The 19,667-nt window shown below is 36.2% G+C and overlaps 1 protein-coding gene across 7 annotated transcripts in view; it reads right to left on the bottom strand.

Annotated features, from left to right (window-relative positions):
• Positions 1-19,667, bottom strand: part of PDPK1 (3-phosphoinositide dependent protein kinase 1) — a 32,728-nt gene that overhangs the window by 9,395 nt on the left and 3,666 nt on the right. For 5 of the 7 annotated variants that reach the window (XM_059861891.1, XM_059861888.1, XM_059861886.1 and 2 more), the window contains exons 2-9: positions 12,118-12,390; positions 8,405-8,447; positions 8,077-8,214; positions 6,679-6,823; positions 4,237-4,334; positions 3,394-3,469; positions 1,852-1,920; positions 1,265-1,361 (exon numbers count right to left, since the gene is read on the bottom strand). In XM_059861891.1, coding sequence (XP_059717874.1) covers positions 1,265-1,361; positions 1,852-1,920; positions 3,394-3,469; positions 4,237-4,334; positions 6,679-6,823; positions 8,077-8,214; positions 8,405-8,447; positions 12,118-12,333 — 882 coding nt within the window. In that variant the 5' untranslated portion in view covers positions 12,334-12,390. The remainder of the gene's footprint in view (positions 1-1,264; positions 1,362-1,851; positions 1,921-3,393; positions 3,470-4,236; positions 4,335-6,678; positions 6,824-8,076; positions 8,215-8,404; positions 8,448-12,117; positions 12,391-19,667) is intronic. The other 2 variants (XM_059861893.1, XM_059861890.1) reach the window with 1 other exon arrangement.

The following is a 19,667-nucleotide window of genomic DNA, read 5'->3' as shown; positions in this document are numbered from 1 at the left end:
GGCACAGTAATTCTTAACATGTCTCAAGAGTATCAGCCTAAGTGCATGCTAAAATACAAGGCAACTGGATTTATACTGTAATGAATATATCTGCCTGTGATGTACAGGATGCTGTTTTTAACTAAATGATCCCTTATACAACTCAAAACCAATTAATCTGAGAACTATGTAAGCCTAAGTATTTGAATCTTAATTTCTATTTGCGATGCACAGTATCTATAATTGTTTGCTTCCATTTCATAGAAAGACATTCCTTGTCCTTCTAACTGTTGGATTGTGTTTTATATTTTTTAGTTGCATTAAGTTGTACTTCGGTTTATCCCAATTCTCCCACTTATAATGGTTCTGCCCCTGCTGCCTTCTCCCATCCTTTTTATGTCAATCTCCCTACCTTCTCCCCCTGTTCCCCAAAAGTGGCTGAACAGTTCCCTTAACCCCTCCCCAGTGTCCTGTCCTTCACTCGACCGCCCATCCCCTCACTCTAGAAACTTCTACCAAGGGCATCAAGTGATAGGTTCAGGCACTCCTATCACCTAACCTATTACTCAGGTGACCCTTATTGGTCCCCCTACCTGCTGGTTTCCCTGATCCCCACGCCCTCCTGTATCCCCATTGGCAGGCAGGTAAAACCCCCCCCTTAATAACACCCTGCAGACCCCATTCTGGCTTGTCTCCAGCTGGCTGGTTTCCTTGGGTTAGGAGTGCTGTTTGAGCTCCAGAATAAACCTGGACTTTGCCCCCAACTGAAGTCCACCTTCCTTCTACCAATGTCGTGCTGGTGTCTCGTCTGAAAAGTAAAAGCCTTAGCCGCTCTCCCGACCTCCCGAGGAACGGGAGAGTGTCCCGCACTGCCTGCAGTGCCAGAGCGAGCAGGGGTGACTCCGAGCATACACTCGGAGAGGCATTAAGACATCTAACAATTCTTGTTAGAATTCAGACTTTTTTAAAAAATAAAAATCTAAGTGCTGTTTAATAACAGATGTTGATTTTCAAGACAGTCCCCTACACAGTCAATAATGCTCACAGATGTTCCTATTATAAGATTTGCAAGAGTGCATAAAAACTTTCAGAAAAGAGAACTACATAAGCTGAATGTTTTCCAAGGTCATCAAACCATTTAATGACAAATCAATTTCAATGATACCTTTTGGTTCAAGAAGTTAGGCACTTAGGTACTTGGTCAGAGTTATTTAAAAAAAAAAAAAAAAAAAAAATCAATCACAACAAGCATACTACATTCAAAAAGAAAAGTACAAATATTTACCAACAGCTTTTCCACAAGGTCTTTTGCCTTGGGAAAAAATTTTTCTGGGAAGTCATATTCCAACTTTATTATCTTCTGGAATATAAGATATTCATTTCTGCAGAAGAGAAGAATATTAACTCTTGTTATTAGTTCTCCATGGTTCTTTCACCTTAACCTGAATAAACCAGACAAATATCAAACAAAAAGTCTACAAATTAAGTTACATTCCTATGAATCTTCCTAGGGTGAAGGGGTACTATGATCCTGTGAGCACCAGATACTAGAGAAATAACAACAAAAGCTCAAATGACTCAGAGAGTGTTGAGGATATGCCTTATAAACCTCTTCACGTACAGTTATATAGTTATCATCATGGCACAAATTACATGTGAAATTCTAGGACAGCTTAAGGAATCTCTCTCGGGAGCTCTAGTTATGGCTGTCTAAGCAACTTCATGACATCAAAAAGCACAAATAAAAGCAGGCATGACATTAATACCAGCTCTGCATAATGAAAATACTTCAGAACTGCTAGTAAGGTAAAAATCCAATCAGAGGCAATATATTTATGATCCACATGTAAATAAATAGCTCAAATCTCTTACCCAGCTCTAAATGGAGGCAATCCAGCTACAAGTTGATATATTATGCATCCCAGAGCCCAGAGGTCAGAGCTTCGAAACAAAGAGAAAAAAACAGAATCTTTTTTGAAAAAGAAATCTTTAAAATGAAATCGAAAAAGAAAAATTCTTAACCTTCTGCTACTTAAAACATAGCATGAACCCAGTGGACAAACCTGCTTTGTATATTTTCCACACTATTTTTACTCCAGCCCTTGACAGAAGAGTAGGCTAGCAAGACAACTTAAAAGAAAAAACTGTAGAGTAACAGTCTGACAGAAACTGACTCCAAGCACAAGTGGAAGACAGGTGAATTCTCAGTCAAAATAATGGGTAAGTAATGACTTTGAAAAGAATAGTGATTATTCCCACGATGATTCAAAGATGCATCCAACTCAATTCAATATATGCCCCTTCAGAGTTAAAATACTTTCCTCTTAATATTTGATTCAGAAAATGAGAATATATTACAATACAGTTTTTTACCTTTTTCAGTTAAAGCTTTTCTTAAGACACAAAAAGGCTATAATGGTGAGGAAAAGCTATGCTCTGGTGTGGTGGGTAAAGGAAAGTTAAGCTTTAGTGTGTTGGCCTGAAAGAACACTTGCAATTTTTTTTACCTCAAGGTAACCTACCCAGAGATTTGATTAAAGCCTCAAAATCCTCATGGAAGACTAAAAGACAACCAAAGACTTAAAACTGCTCAAATTAAGAGTTTTCTGTACAGGTGAAGCATTATGCAACTTCTAAAAGGAGATGATATTCTAATTAAATCTTTCCATTAGCCAAAACAGTCAAAAGCTCTTCACTAAAAGAAGACGTGAAAGGTCTGATAGTATTTCTATCACTTCAAGAAATGCTAGCACAAATTACTACACCTATTCACATAAATGATCATTTTAACCTGTGATTTGTCAGTGACTAGCTTACTCTTCCATCCAGTAAAACAGATAAACACATTCAGTAGGATACTATCAACAAGCAATTTTATTGAGTTCAGAAATTTCTTAAGGGCATCACTCATACCAGGCAGAGGGATGAGCTTTAAAATGTTGCAAATCCTAAGTACAGTTTAGGAAAGATAACTGCAAGTTGATCTAAATACAAGTCAAAGAAAGCTGCAGCCTTCTCCTTAACTGAACAGCATGTGACATTTTGTTGTTTCTACAGCAGGAAATACCATATTTGAGCAATCTTATATAAAATGGAATCAAAATAATTATATTACTTGGATAACAGATTTTTCTGATTTATTTATGGGTGAGAAATCCGACTTCACCTCACACACCTCCTTCTCCAACAACACCTAATCCTGTTAGTAGAACTCAAAAAAGTAGACAAACTGAGGAAGCCAGCCCTCAGACAAGAAGCAATACTTAATAAGAAAAAAATTTTCAAGCTCTGTTAAAATACTCGAGCATCTTGTTTCTTTAAAATACTAAGCTTGCTTGCTTGATTTATCCACTCCTCCCTGTTTGACAGTTTCCTGACAAGAGTCAGTAAAGTTCTGGAATATAGAGCCCTCACCTTTTACAGGCAGATTTCTCTGTCAGCAGTTCTGGAGAAACATACTGTGCTGTCCCTACAAATGAGTTTGCCCGCGCTGTTAAAGAAATAGAAAGATATAAGCAAACACATACTTATGCATAAGCCAATACTCCCCGTCCTCCCCTGTCGCCACCCAGTTTAAAGAGAAAACAAACCCAAAAGGCAATCCACTGCAAGTTACATAATGCTGCGAAGAGCCCATGAGAATTTAACTTCTATACCTATCCACAAAACCTGCTTGGAAGAAACAAATCAATCTCAGTGATACCTGCTTGGTTCAAGAAGCTAGGCATTTAGGTACTTAGTTATAAAATCTACCAACACAAGTTTGCTACAGTTAAGAAAAAAGTGTCAATTGAATTCAGTTCAGCCTAGTGCTCTTTTCAAGCACTGTTTGCAGCATCTATTTACAGGCTATTAGTAACAACTGCAGACACATTAATTCCACAACCTTCATATTTGTGCAATTTTTTCAACCACTGGAGTTAAACACGTAAGCAGAGTTAAAACTTATGGTATCAGATGAGCCATGCATGGTACCTATTTGTTTGTATTCTTGTCTTGCAAATGAAAATTAAGCAATCTGAAGTAGTAGTTCAATTTCCCAGTCTGTTTGGTAATCTAGCTGGTATTCCACTACACCAAGTACTATCTCCTCTGATAGAATCTACGTAGTGATGGTCAAAATTGTTTCAAGATCTTTTAGTGATTTAGGTGAGGTAGTGCCATTGGAAGGTTACAGTCTGGTAAATACAACACATGTACATTTTCAAAGGATCACTTGCTATAATTACTGCTGTCACATAATGAATAATGGCAAACCTTGTCTGCTATCTGCAGATAATACTTTTGCTGTTCCGAAGTCTGTTATTTGAATGTGCATATCTTCATTTAATAAGATGTTCTCTGGCTTAAGGTCCCTGGAAAAGACAGATTTTTATATTCAAACAGCATACAAATTAAAGTTGAAAAACTGTCTAGTGACTGAGGTACATAATGCTATAATAAATTATGCAGACATTCTATAAACATTGTTACAACAGCTTCTCTAACGTGTAGCTGTCAACCTGCAGACTAACAGATTTTGTTAAATCCAGTAACTTTTTTTTAAAACATCACATAAATAATCATCTTAAAACTCTGCTAATGTGTATGTCACATGTTCAAAAATTAAAAAAAAACCAAAAAAAACCAAACAAAACCCCCAAACAAATCCCAACAAAAACCCCATCTCACAAAAACACACACTAAGCCCCAAGCCCCTTCACTCCAAAGCCTTAATTTAAATAACATCTGACAGATTGATATGGCATTAAGATTTTCTACATCTGTTTCCTCACTGCAAAACTCCAGTTAGTCAAACACTGGCAAAACTAGCCCCAGCTCAATGTCCTGAGAGGTAAGGTAGATCACCTCCACACATAATCTGCATTTCAAATGCATGCCTACTATTTGCACAGACACAGCCTCTGATTCTGAATAAAACCAGACTTCCCAGTATCACAAACACAACAGATAGCAGTACAGAGTTGATGTCAAGAGGTGCATTAGAAACAACTTAAAGAGCATTCAGTTACACTGATACGATATGCCTTTGCATCAAGTTTCCTTAGCTGATCCAAAAAAAAAACCTACCTACTTCCCTCCTAAGCAGAATCTTTGAATGCTCATAAAGAAATCTAGGAGCATGGGAGTTGTTTTGTTTGACTGGTAAGAAAAAAACAGTAAAAACTGAAAGCTGTTTCTGTCAATCACTGTGCAGCACTATTTTCTTCAGATAAAGTCCCCTACTATGGACAAGCATGAGTTGTACAGTTTTAAGTCTGGAAACTACCACAGTGAGCAACAAGCCATAAAAATCCTGTTGATTTTCCTGCGCCTGTCCTCTGAGAGAAGTAGAAAGTATGTCAATGGAATGGATTCTTTAACAGTTTTGTGTAGAGCTTTAAGATATGTATGCATGTAGATATGTTGTACTCTATACACACTTCATATATACTGTCTATATAATATATCCTATACCTACATTAATACTGGATTATGGATCTATAGCTATATATATAAACACATAGAGATATCTGTAATAAATTTTCCAGGGTAGCCTGACATCCCAAAGTGGTTCTATGCCATGTCCTATTTCTTCAGGCAGCAAAAAATCCCAAGAGTTTTCAGGCATTGCTAGAGCTGTGTCCTCATAAACTTCATACTAAATTCTCTCACTGCACAGTTTTACTGTTTTCTTTTGACCTCCTTGAAGGGTCCTTCATATAAAAACAAGTATGAAGGAGCTCTTCTCCAATACGAAGTTTCCAGTATAGGTTTAGTAACAGTGACAATCATGCCACATTAATTTTATAAGCATCCTCTCAGCCTAAACACATGAACTATAAAACCAAAGTGAAACTGGAAGTTCTTGAACTTTTCCCCTGCCCCTGTAGAAACTATTATGCTTTCAGTATGCTCCACATCCATCTCCCTTAGATTCAAATTCAAATTATTTCACAAAAACTTGTATTTAAAAGGAAAAACTGTTTTTGCAATAACTGAAATAAATAATGATATCAGAATTTTAATCAGTCAGCTTTTTGCCAACTAGCATGTGGTGTCCCATGACAACTGCTTGGTAACCTAAACACAATAGATTTCTTACCCAAAGAGAAGTTCTGCAGCTCAGATGTCTAGCACTTAAAGCTTTATTTAATAAACATTAATGACAAAACATTACTATCCAAACAATATATTACATCAAGAACAACTTTGAAAGTACTACTCAAAACTTCGCTAATTTCACCTCTTACCTAATTATTGTGCAGCTTTGTGGAAACTGTTTACTCAGTGAAAACTGATATAGATTAATTTTACTTGATTATATAGTACACATTAAGCCAAACACAAAAAGAATTCTAGTTAGTTTTGCTACACAGCAGCACAGGAAAAAAAGCAGTTAAACAAAAAGTCAGTTTCTGGTTTTCAGGCCAACCGATGAAGCTTGAAAGACAAGCCTTTGGTAAATGTTAATTCAAGGCCAGAAGGTTTTCTTACTTTTTCTTGCTCCAACAGATGGTATAACAGCAATTGGTTCCCCTCCTCAAGTTTGCTATGTTTAACTATTGATGTCAAGGGCTAGGGCTGATCAAATGCAATTTGTGCTCTTTAGCTTTCCACTAAAATCCAACTTTGGTTTTAGTTTCACAAAGAACATTTTTGGGAAAAAAACCCACCTCTTACATGATCAATTGCATGTCTGTCTCAACTCTGTATTACCTGTGAATGATTCCTTTGCCATGCAAATACTCCAGGGCTGATACAATTTCAGCAGTATAAAACCTTGTACAGGTCTCATCAAATGAGCCAATTTTGCGTATATACTTTAGCAGCTCTCCATTTTTGGCATAGCTAAGTCCAAAATCTGAATGTAACTTAGTTAAGGTTTCTCTCTAAGCCACTCTAAAATGAAAATCCCCACAATCTTATTCCAAAGAAAAGAATATGACTAAAAATACATTAACAACAGGGAAGAAGGTGGTTAATTTGAAACTTTACAAGTAGCAAGCCCAAGCAATTTCTTAAATATGTCAACAACCTTGGACATGGGTCCAAATTTCTTAGCAAAGCAAAAACTACATAAAGAGTTAACTTCGTAGTTTTTCCAGAGAGTGACCTGGATAATTCATTTAAATGAATTATTGTCCTCATATACATAATTGTCCTCAGAGTTATTTACAGTAATAACTGTCAGAAGTTAAAAATTGTCCCATCACCTGGAAAGTACCAGAGCAAGTGTTTACCATACAAAAGAGGCCCTTTGAGCTCATACTGTATGATATATAGGGCTTGCCAGCACTATTAGCAGCCTTTGGGAAAACCAGAAAACTACTTACTGACCCCAGAAATAGACTGATCTATACTTTTACGCTTGGCACAGCCAATTCCAAGCAGGAGGTTTAAGAGGAAGTTCACATAATTAACATTTTCACCCCCCCCCCCAACCCCCCCCTCCAAAAAAAAGAAAAAAAAAAAAAAAAAAAAAAAAAGCCAACTGCCAAGCAATGAGCTTCCAGGATGAAATTGCATTTGCAATTACTGCTAGAGAGAGCTGGGAAAACAGCAGCCCAAACAGAGGAATCACATTATTCTATAAGCACCTTCATCTTTACATAAAAATTTTAATAATAGCTCTAATTGTAGAAATAAAACTAGTAGGAAATATAGCTGGCTACCCCTATTTTAAATGCAGAAATTACTGTGTTTTACTACAGACAGACAGAGATGGATATACACACACACGTATATACATCAGGAATGAAACACTTCTCATACATCCCACCTCCCCCCTCCAACCCAATTTAGAATTTTTAAATTATTTTTAAACTTGGATTGTTACAAGTCATCCTTCAACATTTACCACATGGACAATTTGTTTAATTGCTTCCCCCTGTCTCACAAGACACTTACTCTTCTCTTGAGAAGACCCACTCATTCCATCTGCTTAATTTCTGTTAAAAGTGTGACCACAAAAATTGCATCACACACATTAGGATACTATAAATACCTCAAGTTACCTCCATCATTTCCATTAGACCATTTTTCAAGGAATCAAAACTGGGCATTGTTATTACTCTAAAGAAAGTGTTACAGCAAGTTTTAATATGCAAAGGATACATAGCTTTTCATCATCCTGAAAGGTGAAGTAGAGTTTCACAAAAAAAGGGTGATCCAGACGGGACATTACATCTCTCTCTCGTGTCACATATGGTACCTTGTTTTCTTTTATGATATGACGTTTTTCTAGAATTTTAACTTAATGAAAGAAAGAGAGAGTAAAAATGCAAGAGGTACAAGTAAATGAAGCCCATCTTGTTTTGGAGTTTTTTGGTTACATTTAATTAACATGAAACCACTAATTCTGTTCCTTCAACGGGTATTTCATAACTGGACTACATTGATACTATATTTCCAAAAAGTTAATGTTAAAGGCATCAATACTTACTGGCATATTCTCTAGAACTTGCCAATTCTCGAGCCAAGACAACCTGTTGCCAGAGGAAAGAAAACATATTGTAACTGGCCACTAAACACATGCACTAACATTGATCTTCCAGCAGGTATTTGGAACACAGTAAAATATTTAAGCATGTGTTCAATATTATGCTGGCTTCAGCAAGACTTCTGCAGAAACTCAGTTCAGCCAACCAATGTTTATTTTGCCAAAAGACTTACACATGTAAGAGTGTAAATACCAAATATTTTTTTTCCCAGAAGAATTCTGAAGATTGTAATGTAAGTCAGGGTAAACTGCCAACTTTTCTTAAAGGGGGAAACAAAAAGCAACAAGTACACTGAGGAACACTTATAAAAATAATTGTCATAGTACTTTCCTTAATACAGATAGTAAAGATTAAAAGATAAATTTTATCCAAACGAGCAAAAGTAAGAAATGAGACAGAACTTTCAATTATTTACAGTTTGTTAAGAAAAATATTTAAATAAAAGAAACAGAAGATTTCCAATTAGTAGAAGCAAGGGATGAAATTTCAGGCAAGCAGTTTTACATTTTTAAAGAGAAGTGCTTTTGGAGGAACACAAGGCTCATTTTCAAGACAGAACTCTATAAAAAGCAATTTTAAAGACAATCTGAAAAGTCTTCTTGCATGAATGCAACCAATAACCTTGTAACAGTAGATGAGTATAGTTCTTTATTTTTCTCATTTTAAGTTTATATCCATTTCACCACCTTGCTAAAATCTCTACTTCATACTATTTTTTTTAATTACTGCACCAGGCTTGCTTCTAATCCCTTGCAAAATCAGTTATAACAGAGTGCTCCAAAATATTACTACACACACCTGATCCTAAATGTTAGGTATTTAGGAAATCTAAATAAGGCATTTTTTCAGATGAAAGAAGTGCATGCAGTTGCACTCTTTAGTACAAGAAAATTGACCTCAGTTCAGTAGTAACAGGCAGCGCTAACTTTCATCTCCTATAGCCACATTGACGTTTACAGTATTTCAATTTCAATGAAAATTTCTATTAGAAATGTTACAAACGACCAGTCTGTTACAAACATCTGCCTCTCTGCATAAGGAATTTTTGAGATCCTTCTGTGTACACATGTAACACTAGATAAGATGTGTAGCTGAATGAGAATGTTATTAACTTTTCTAATTTTTGTAATTAGGTTTCATCAGCCATATCTACCATGAAAGCTTCTGAAAGCAGTCAGTTTAAAAGGCAGTTATTAAATAAAACCCCACATACACAGAGACCATACTCAGACGGCAGAAGGTATCAGCTGACACAAATGAAAATATATCTTGGCAAATTAAGCTAAAGACTGACTCTCTTCCAGTCCTGCACTGTATCCAATTTTACCATTGTATTTCACAGGTATTAGCCACATACAATTGATAATGGTTCTAAGTACACTGAGCACTTACCTGATAGCAGGAGTACTTTGGTACCCTCAAGCTTCTTCCTCACCAATCAGATCTGAGCATACCATATATCTTAATTTCCTCTTAACTAATAATCCAGAAAACCACAGTAGATATGCACAAAAACCAAAGAAACAGAAAACACCTCAGAGGTACATATTAATACAATGTCTCTTATCAGGGGCCTGAATCTTATCCACCCTATGGGAAGAAGTAATATCAATAAGGAATGTAAACTCTATAGAAAGAAATTAGACATTGACTGGATAGCTTTAAAAAAAAGCCATAAAACCAACAGAAAAACAAAAGCATTCATAGAACACGTAAATGTGTAAGTTGCAAATTCAGACAACAGCAAGGCAAGAAATGTAGTTAAAATCCCAAATCAAAGGAAGGGGAGAGGAAGGAGAGACAGGTAGAGCAGAGAACCCTCCAGAGGGTTCAAAGCAGAAACAACTGCTAACATACCTGGCATACATCATGACCAAGCCCCACTCTAAACTTAAACAAATACTTCAGGCTGCTAGAGATTAAATCTGCATTTAAGAACTGGTTTTGGTCAGACAATCATATTTCCTTAGAGCTCCTGTTTTTAAGAAATGCCTCATTTATAGGTGGAGACAAAAACAAGGTGGAGTATATATGTACCCACATATTGAAGGAGGTGAGCTACACAACATGCCTCCTCAATCATGAGAATTACAATTTTTCCACCAATAACAGATATTATTCTGAAAGAAGCCTGAAGCTGTCTACAAAGCAAGTAGATTCTCATTAATTTAAAAGAGCAGAACAACAAGTAGAAGGCCCTGTATTTGTGTGTTTGTTTATATCAGGCATGGGTCCAAGAAGTTGCGGCTGCAGAATAAGATCCCACAAAATTGGAGAGTGCTCTGAAGAAAAACCCTGAAGCCACATCATGCATATCTCTGTTGAATTTAAAATGCAGCCCTGGCATTAGGTAAGAGCTTGTGGTAGCTTAACAGAAGACCAAGAAAATGCAATATATTTATTATGACCTTGAAGAAAATATTTTTTTAATCTGAAGCGGTCATTGGATATTATGATAATATAAGAGCACCTATTTTTTGAGAGAAACGCTTTTTAGTTAGAATATTGGTGAGGATCTTGGGGAGTACAGTCAGATCTCCGAGTCTAAAACCGTATTTAATATGAACAAATCATGGGCTTTTTAACAAGATGCTTTGATGACAACATAAAGATACACACCCCACAGATCAAATCCTCTGAAGTTGATACATCAGAGGATTGTGCTGCCATTCAGGGAGACAGGTAGCAGAGTGGTGGACAAAGTTTATTCAGTCAGGGCTAAGCCCTATGAATTTCTCTGCCGACATGGAACATGGCATTATCTTTCAGAGACCAAAAGCAGAAATGAAAAGTGTACTACTGAAGCAAAGTGTCCTGGTATACCCAAACCACAACAACTCTCTTGGATGCTTTAGGGAAACCTGCAAATTATGCAAACTACATGTTTGAGCACAAATTACTTTTGACAAGTACTAGAGGCCTGCATCCTAAATACTGCAGTAGACTGTACTGGAAGAACCAGAAAACCCCAACATTTAGAGACCTACAACCAAAAACGGTACACAACAAATATCACATGAAAAAGATACAGAAATATTATTGTCTTACAACTGGGAAACTACCAAACCATCAAATGAAAGCATTAAATGCTTCATGGATTCATTAATGTAACACTTAAGTAATTCATTTTTGTGCAGTGCTGTGGATGTGAGAAACAAACCATTTAAGGCTACTGAACACAAACACACTGACTGTGACTCACTAAATCTTCAAGGACCAGGGGCTGAGTAAGAATACTGGAGAAGTATCAGTGTTCTTTCTTTTGAAAGCATCTGGCAGTACCTCCTGCCATAAACAGGACATCACATAGTTTTTATCACAAGCTCCTAGATCAGTTCTAATACTTTATATCGAACTTTTTACATAGCCTATTATGGTTATCCCACTTACATTAGAAAGCAATGTTGATTAAACATCCAAGCATCAAGTTGTTCGGATAGAACAGGACTTTTGATCAATTTAAGAGGAGCTTAAAAAAAAAAAAATCACCACCCATACTTAGGGCGACAATTTTAATAGTTAAGCTTAAATACACTAAGTCCTATTCCTTTACTCTTCAAGCTGTTCTCTCCACATTTCAATCTCATCAATCTTACACAACAAATTTTCAAGTTTATCTAAGATATTGGTCACTTCTTATAAAAAGTAAAGTTACCGTTGAAAAAGATCCTTCACCAAGAATTTTCCCAAATTTGAAGTCATCAGGTCGTTTCTTTCGAGGCTGTGGAGGCTGCTGTCCTGTATGTTGCTGCAAGGAGTTTGAATTAGATCTTGATTCGGGTGCTGTGCCCTCCATGTTAGATCCCTGTCTGCTGCTGCCACAAGCGGAAATGACAGGTGGAGTGCTGGAATCTGCTTGGTTCCTCACCATTGACGGGGATGAACAGGAGCACAACACCACGCTTGACTGGATTGGAACAGCATCATACTGCAAAGAGAAAATTAAACTATTATTCCTATACCTGACATAACTACCATGCACAAATGTACTTTATTTCCATACAAGGATCATGAAAATTCTTCTTTGAAAGGGTTATCATTAAAAATCTCTTTAGGAGGCAATAAAAGTATTTATGTTGGAAATGGCAACAATTTGATAAATAACTATTTTTAACTTCAATTTGATAAATAACTCTTTTTAGGTCATGCTGTCATGTAAGCAGAGGTCAAATGTCTGAATACTTTAATTCAAGAATGCTTTTTTTAAACCCCAAAAAAATGCTCCTAACACCAAGTCATCAAATTTCATGGCATCTTCTCCTACGAATAGCATGACCTTAAATTTCTAGCCATACAATAAACACCTGTATGTACCAGTAACATTAGTTCAGAGATCCAAGTTACAATGACCTCTAAATGAACACATGAAAAGTTTAATGGAGACAAAGGACACACTCTTAATTTTTTACTCAGAATTTCACTTTCTCTGGTAGTATTTCTCTTTAGTACACATTGGGGAAGGACATAACATAAAAAGGCAGATCAGGAGGAGGGTTTAATAATCAGCAACACCTAAAAGTTTTTTGAAGAATGCTCAGGTTCATGACCTTTTAAAACAAGGGAGATTGCACTTCTTAAATTGTACATATGGCCACATAAAGACAATCCAACTGCAAAACAAAAAGAACAGATATAGCCCAGAAAACAGCAAATACAAGATGACACGCTCCTAAAACTGATTAATGTAATATACAAAGCAAATTGTCATTTGATACCCTTTTATCAATTTTCCCTAAGTAAGACCAAGGAGACTTGTGAAGTTGCTTTCTGTGCCTTTTGGTAATACGCTGCTATTAGTCTGTCAGGGACTGCTTCTGATGTTTTACTTTAAACTGGACAGAAAACACAAACAAATAGGAGAGCTCTGCTAAACTACTGCTAACAAAACAAAACAAAAAAAAATTGCATGTAAACATACAAGAGGAAATATTTAAGAAAGTTAACACCATTTTTAAAATCTCAGTATTCTAACATACATCCAGCAGAATCAAACTATGATTTAATGAAAATCACCTAATCTCAAAACAGATGTATTGTACAACCATGTCAGAGAGTCTGTAACATACCAACCATGTTACCAAATTAAAAATTACTTCTCACAAAAAGAATTTTTTTACCTCATGAATTTCAATTTGAAACAGTTTTCTGCATTTTAGTCAGAAACCACCTTGGAAGGGAATTGGACTGGCACTCACTTATGCACATGGTCTTAAGGAACCTAGCTCCCAAATAAGCAATTCCTCACTTGGCTGTGCTCTGTGCAGTAGAGAAAAGCTGCCTTTATTACTGCTAAAACTGATATTATTATTATGCATATACACATTAAAGTGTATGTGCTGTAGGTCACAGTTCCTTTTATGCCTTATATGCATATATTTTAGCTGACACCTTCTGCAGACTAACTATTGTCCCCAGAATTTTCATATCCCAGATGAATCATCTCTCCTTCAGACAGCTACTCACAGCAGCCATGTCTAAAGATACACACTAGCTAGAATTAAAAACAGATTGTACCCTTTCCCATCAAGACTGCAGTAAGACTGACACAAGCATAAGTGCCCAGCACTCAACTGAAGTGATGCCAGCATAAAAACCATCCCATTAAATGAAATACAGTAAATAAAACACACATACACACAGACTAAATATCAGGATCTAAATTATAAACTGGCACCAGTCACAAATGATGTTTTACAGGTAAATAAAGCAGTAGCATTGCGGGGCGGGGGGGGGATGTCTGATTAGATTCTGCAGCTAGCAAGATCACCTTGAAAAAGCAAACAAGCAAGAAAAACATCCACCACAAAAGCATCAGAGCACTGTGAGAAAGTGGGGGAAAAGGTGCTGGATGCAGTAAGTTTCAGCTACTGTGTAATGAAACAAAGTCACAATGAATATCAAGTATAGAAAAATCCTGAGGGAAGAGACAGGAGTAATGAACTTTGTAGGAAAAGAAGGTTATTTTCGGCCAGGGTATAACATCAATTAGTCCCCTGACTTTCTCAAAGGAAAGTCAAGATTAGGAACAAAGAGGACAGAGGAACATGCAATAGATTTAAAAGGATCAGTTACCTAAGAAATGACAGAACTATGCAACTAGGTCTGCACCTCAACGTTTATTGAAAAAGGTAATTCCTACACTCGTGCTTTCACACTCCATATATTCTTTAGTATTTTGTCCTGTATTATTTACCTTCTAAGTTTTATTTTGAAAGGCTCCAAAAAACATGCCTGCAGAAACCATATATGCCTCTACACATAGTATGCCTAAAACAGAATACAGGCCAGCTTATCTGATGTAACCCTGTACCTTACGCTTTTGTAAAAATCAGACTTAAGATCTTTCTTTTGCCAGATGCAGACATTTTTTTAGTGAGATACAAAGTCAGTAACTGAAATTTAAAATGTTCTAAACTGCATCTGCAATTCTTAGAAGCTTGAGGATGCTCTCCTTCTAGCAATTATCAACATTTCTAAGCTGGCAGCCAGTGAAAACACAGATCCTCACATGGTAACAACAGACTGACCTGTCGCATGTAATGTATCACCATAGACCATTCTGATAACCTATTATCTAGTAATTCTATCTCTTTAAAAACTAGTCTCTAGCACTACTTTCCCAAATCCTTAAAGGTTCTCCTTTTCATTTACTTTCATATAGAAGTAGTTTTATTCTTAGTGCAACATACTTGAGTTTGAAAACCTTTCAAGGAAGAAAATAATAAATCTGCTAAATATATGTGGCATTATAGATCAACAGTCATTTCAAAATCTCCATCAAATAATTTTCACTAAATAACTAGAAACAGGCGTCCTTCTATTTATACACGAAGTAAGTACTGACACTCTTCTTTTCCCCACTTGCCTGCAAACAGTAGAAGTAAACTTTAAGTAAATTGGAATCAATGCAAAAAGCCCACTAGATAGGAAAAAGGTGATCCTTTCTTCCCCGCCACCCAAAAGGACTCATTCCTTTTCCCTCTGCAATTCGGCATTTTGACAACTGCACTATCACTACAACTATTAATGTATTTATATGCATCAAACACATACCACACTTCTCTAAAGCAACTACAACCACAACTGCATATCCACTAGCTTTTTCCCACCACAAAATCTGCAACACCATTTTCCTGAGACCATTCTATCAACACTGACAGCAGCAAAAAATACTTTTAGAGACTGAGCTTCTAAAACTTCCAATATCCTTCTGAGATAAGTGACAGGATGTTGAACACTGCTGAACACTGAAGATGACTGAGAAGATCTTTGCTATTGCTGAAATTCTATTAGCAAGATCTATTACAAAGAAAATCAGTATGAACAGGATCCTGACCTCTCAGCTGTCTGATAACATTGAGTCTGACTGCTGACTATTAAAGAATCTCAAGCTGCATTAAGACATAGGGCAGACATGATCATTAAACCTCTTCATCTAACTACTTATAAAGATAATTTTTTTGGAAGCAGACCTTGATAACATAAAGTATTTTTTACACAAAGCAACATGACCTTTAAACCTCAACTGGTACATTTGTTTTGATTATAAATAATGCTAATGAGACTATAAGATAGAAGATTGGCACAACTTAAGATTCTGCTAAAGGCAGTTTAAGTTAGACAGGTTTGGCCTGAGCTATTTTGTAAACAGTTTTGACCTTGTCATATAAGCCAAAAATTCTGAAAGTGAAATTTATTATGTATTGCTTACAATTTAAACATTGACAACCTAGAGTTTTAAAGTAAAAAAACTAAAAGCTAAGAAGCTACATTTAATATATTCTTTTCATGGCACACTGGTGTTTCAGAGGGTTGACAAAGATGCACCAACTGCATGTGACACACATCTCATATCTGAAAAAAAACATCAGAAGGGATAAAGAGATAATTAACAGATATTACACACAGCTTTTCCACTGGTCTCCTCCCCCTTCCTATCCCACAATGAAAATGTTAACCTTCTCTATGTTCCCCGGTACCTAGTTGTGACAGTCTCCAGTTCAAAGGTTACTGTGTAACACACCCTGAGAGCTCCAGCATATTCCAAAAGAAAGAGAACTGATCAGTTCAGATACTTAGATCCTGAATATATGTCCTGAATATATGTCCTCAAACTACGATTCATAGTACCTAAAATGAGACTGCAGGCAAAAGCAGTGTAGTTCAGGTACAAGAAACTGAAGATACAAACCCACTGATTCAGAGTAACAAAATCCAGGGCCTCACATTTCAGTGCAGAGAGCACAGTACAGTTTGCACCAATAAATACCAATCCCATACAGGAGCTGTTTGCAGGAAGTGCAATGATTATTGTGTGATCCCTATCAATATTTAACACCAGTTTTCCTTTCATAAATTCTATTGCTGCACCAGAGTGAAGCACCCTCAATGAAGAACACCCAGAGCAATAATGGATAGTGTGCTTTCATAAACTGCAGTAAACATCAGTTCTCAGACCTTATATGATCATGTCTATTTATGCTCTCGATGTCTGTCTAAAAATGGATTGTCAGACTTTCTGCTAAGTGACCAACAGCATCCTCTTTCTATTAACCAATTGTACATGTATCTGTATAGAGAGAAACAAATACTGACTAATGAAACTCCATTGCATGCCAGTTTCTCTTTACATACACTTTGAATATGCTTAGAAGCTTGTCAAATAATCTCAAGAATTCAACAGTACATCTATCTGCCAACATTACTATTGCCTTTAAGTAATTAAAATACTAGCCTAAAGAGAAAAAAACGTTCATTAGAAAAGGTCACTAGATGCTATCAGTCTTTTTACTGTAACATAAAATCAAGCATGTAATGAATGGGACAAAACACAGTAAGCCAAGTCTTAGAAGTACTTTGAATGCATCACACAGCTCATTATCTGTTCACCCACTTAACAGGTTAACTTTGACACCAAAATACATACAGCCATATTAAAACATCACAGTAATTGGGAGGTATTTAAAGACATATACTCTGCTCACACTTTCAGCTTGACAGAAGTTCAACATGACTTCTAAGAGCAAACACTTATCTTGAAAAAAAAAAAAGACAGGACACACTTTTCTATACAGTTCTTCTTTGAAGACAATAGTAAGTCAAACTTCAGTAAACAACCCCCCCTCTATGTATTAGTTATTTGTAGATATTTAAAAAGCATTAACATCAAACATTAATCTTGTGATCTCATGTAGCAGTGGTTTGCATTTATGTTACATAGAGCTGCATCAGCACTCTTTTGAACCTCATCATCAAATGGCATGCAAAAGATTGCCGTAGAGAACTTAAAATTTAGCACATAAGCCAACAAACTGCCCCTTTAACACCACCTATCTTGAAGAAACTGACTTTGGCAGTCAGCAAAACAGTCTGAAGACAAACAATTTGTCAAAATCTCTACTTTGATCAAGGTTCATAAATGGTTACCAACTACTATATTTAAATGAACATATTAAAATCTCATAGTTCAATTATAAAAACTATTTTAACACAAATTCATTTTGCAAGAGAATTGAAGTCACATCTATCTACAGTAAAGTTTTCTCATCTCAGAAGTTGCCACATGAAAAAACTGTTGTTTAAAGACCATTTTTATGAATTAAACATGTAAATTTCAAAATAATTTGGCTGCATAAAAGGAGTGGGGTTTTGTTCTTGTCCAGACAGACTGCTATACTAACTGATTAAAGAAGTCTAGGCTCTAACCCACCAAAACAACTATGCTCACCTTCATGCCCAGTGTCATTTGAAATCTCTCTAATGCTGAAAGGTAAGCACTCATTGAAGTACTGCATAAAACTGTTTCCTCCAAAAATATCTTAACAAAATATCTTGATAGAAATGACCATAATTTAAAAGACAATAAAAGAGTTTTAAAAATCATGTCCTGGTAATACATTTCAAGATTAAAGACTGTACAAATTAATGGAAGGAGAAAGCTTGAAAGCTTCAAGCTTTCCCCTATTCAAGCATACTATTTTACCTAAAATGGCTGGTACCTCTGCAGTAGTGGTAAACAGAAGTACTGTTTGTCTACTGTCATTTCTTGCTTTGTGCAGTAAATCCATAACACAGTTCATCCATAAGTGACTAATGAGGATATCAGCTTCGTATTGTATTAGCAAAAATATAGCCAAGAGGCTCAATGCTTTGGAAGCACAGAGAACACTTCTACATTCTTAGATTGTTTTGGCCTTTAGGAAATAAAGGTATTTTATCTGCAAGACCATTTTTGCTTAATAGAGAAATTAATTTTTCACATACCAAACAATGCTCATCCAAAATTTTAGTTTATGTAAATGCCCTTCTCTAAATTTGACCACTTTACATACAGTGGTATTTCTTGCCACTGACTTCCAAGATTCTAATTCCAAAATCAGGTAGGGATTAAAGCTAATGAAAGGATTTATAAGAACCTGCATATCAGCCAGTTACCCTCTAACCTCCTCTACTGATAAGCAAAGCACTAAGTTCCAATCATATTCAGAGACAGACTATTTAAGGCCTCCTTCCACTGCCTAGTACTTCAAAACAAATCAGAAACAGGAAACCACTGAAATCTCCAAGAACCTAAAGTCAGCCTACAGCCCAAACAGCTATAACGTAAACAAACCACTGAGAATTAATTTAACATAAACAGATCTAGGCTAGCTCACAGGAAAACAAAAGCCATCTGTGATCGCAATAGTCTGGATCCCAAGATACACGACCAGCTACCTCACAAGGCACACTGACAATCAGGTGCTGCATGGCATAGATAGGGGCTCAGGCTAGCAAACACAACAGAGCTACCTATGACAGGCTCCTTGCTAGCAGCTACAGGAGGCAAAGAGAACAGCTTGGGGTGAAGAACAGAGAAGCAGACACACCAAGGTGGCAGTATATAGATGGAGTGTATGTACAAAGGATTCATAGCACAGTCAAGAAATGTAAATTCCTGCAGGATTACTAAAGAACCAAACATTGAATTTAGTATTTTTTCAGAAGAATGCTCTAAGCAAGTTAATCCTTGCAATTTTTCACCATAAAGAATTATAAAATATTTGCAAGTGAAGTATTTATAGCTTATCTTTTAAAGCAGAAATCAATTCTCAAGTTCAATATTTAACCACACAGCAAACCACTAATTTTCTACAGCAATTTAGAGTAGAATTCATATGGCGTGAAAAATAAGGTTCTAGACCAAATAGGCAGCTTTGGGTATTT

Source organism: Haemorhous mexicanus, chromosome 17 (assembly GCF_027477595.1).
Source record: "Haemorhous mexicanus isolate bHaeMex1 chromosome 17, bHaeMex1.pri, whole genome shotgun sequence".
NCBI classification, from domain to species: domain Eukaryota; kingdom Metazoa; phylum Chordata; class Aves; order Passeriformes; family Fringillidae; genus Haemorhous; species Haemorhous mexicanus.
Note: the sequence above shows the minus strand (reverse complement) of the source record. Positions and strands in the feature narration are given on the sequence as shown.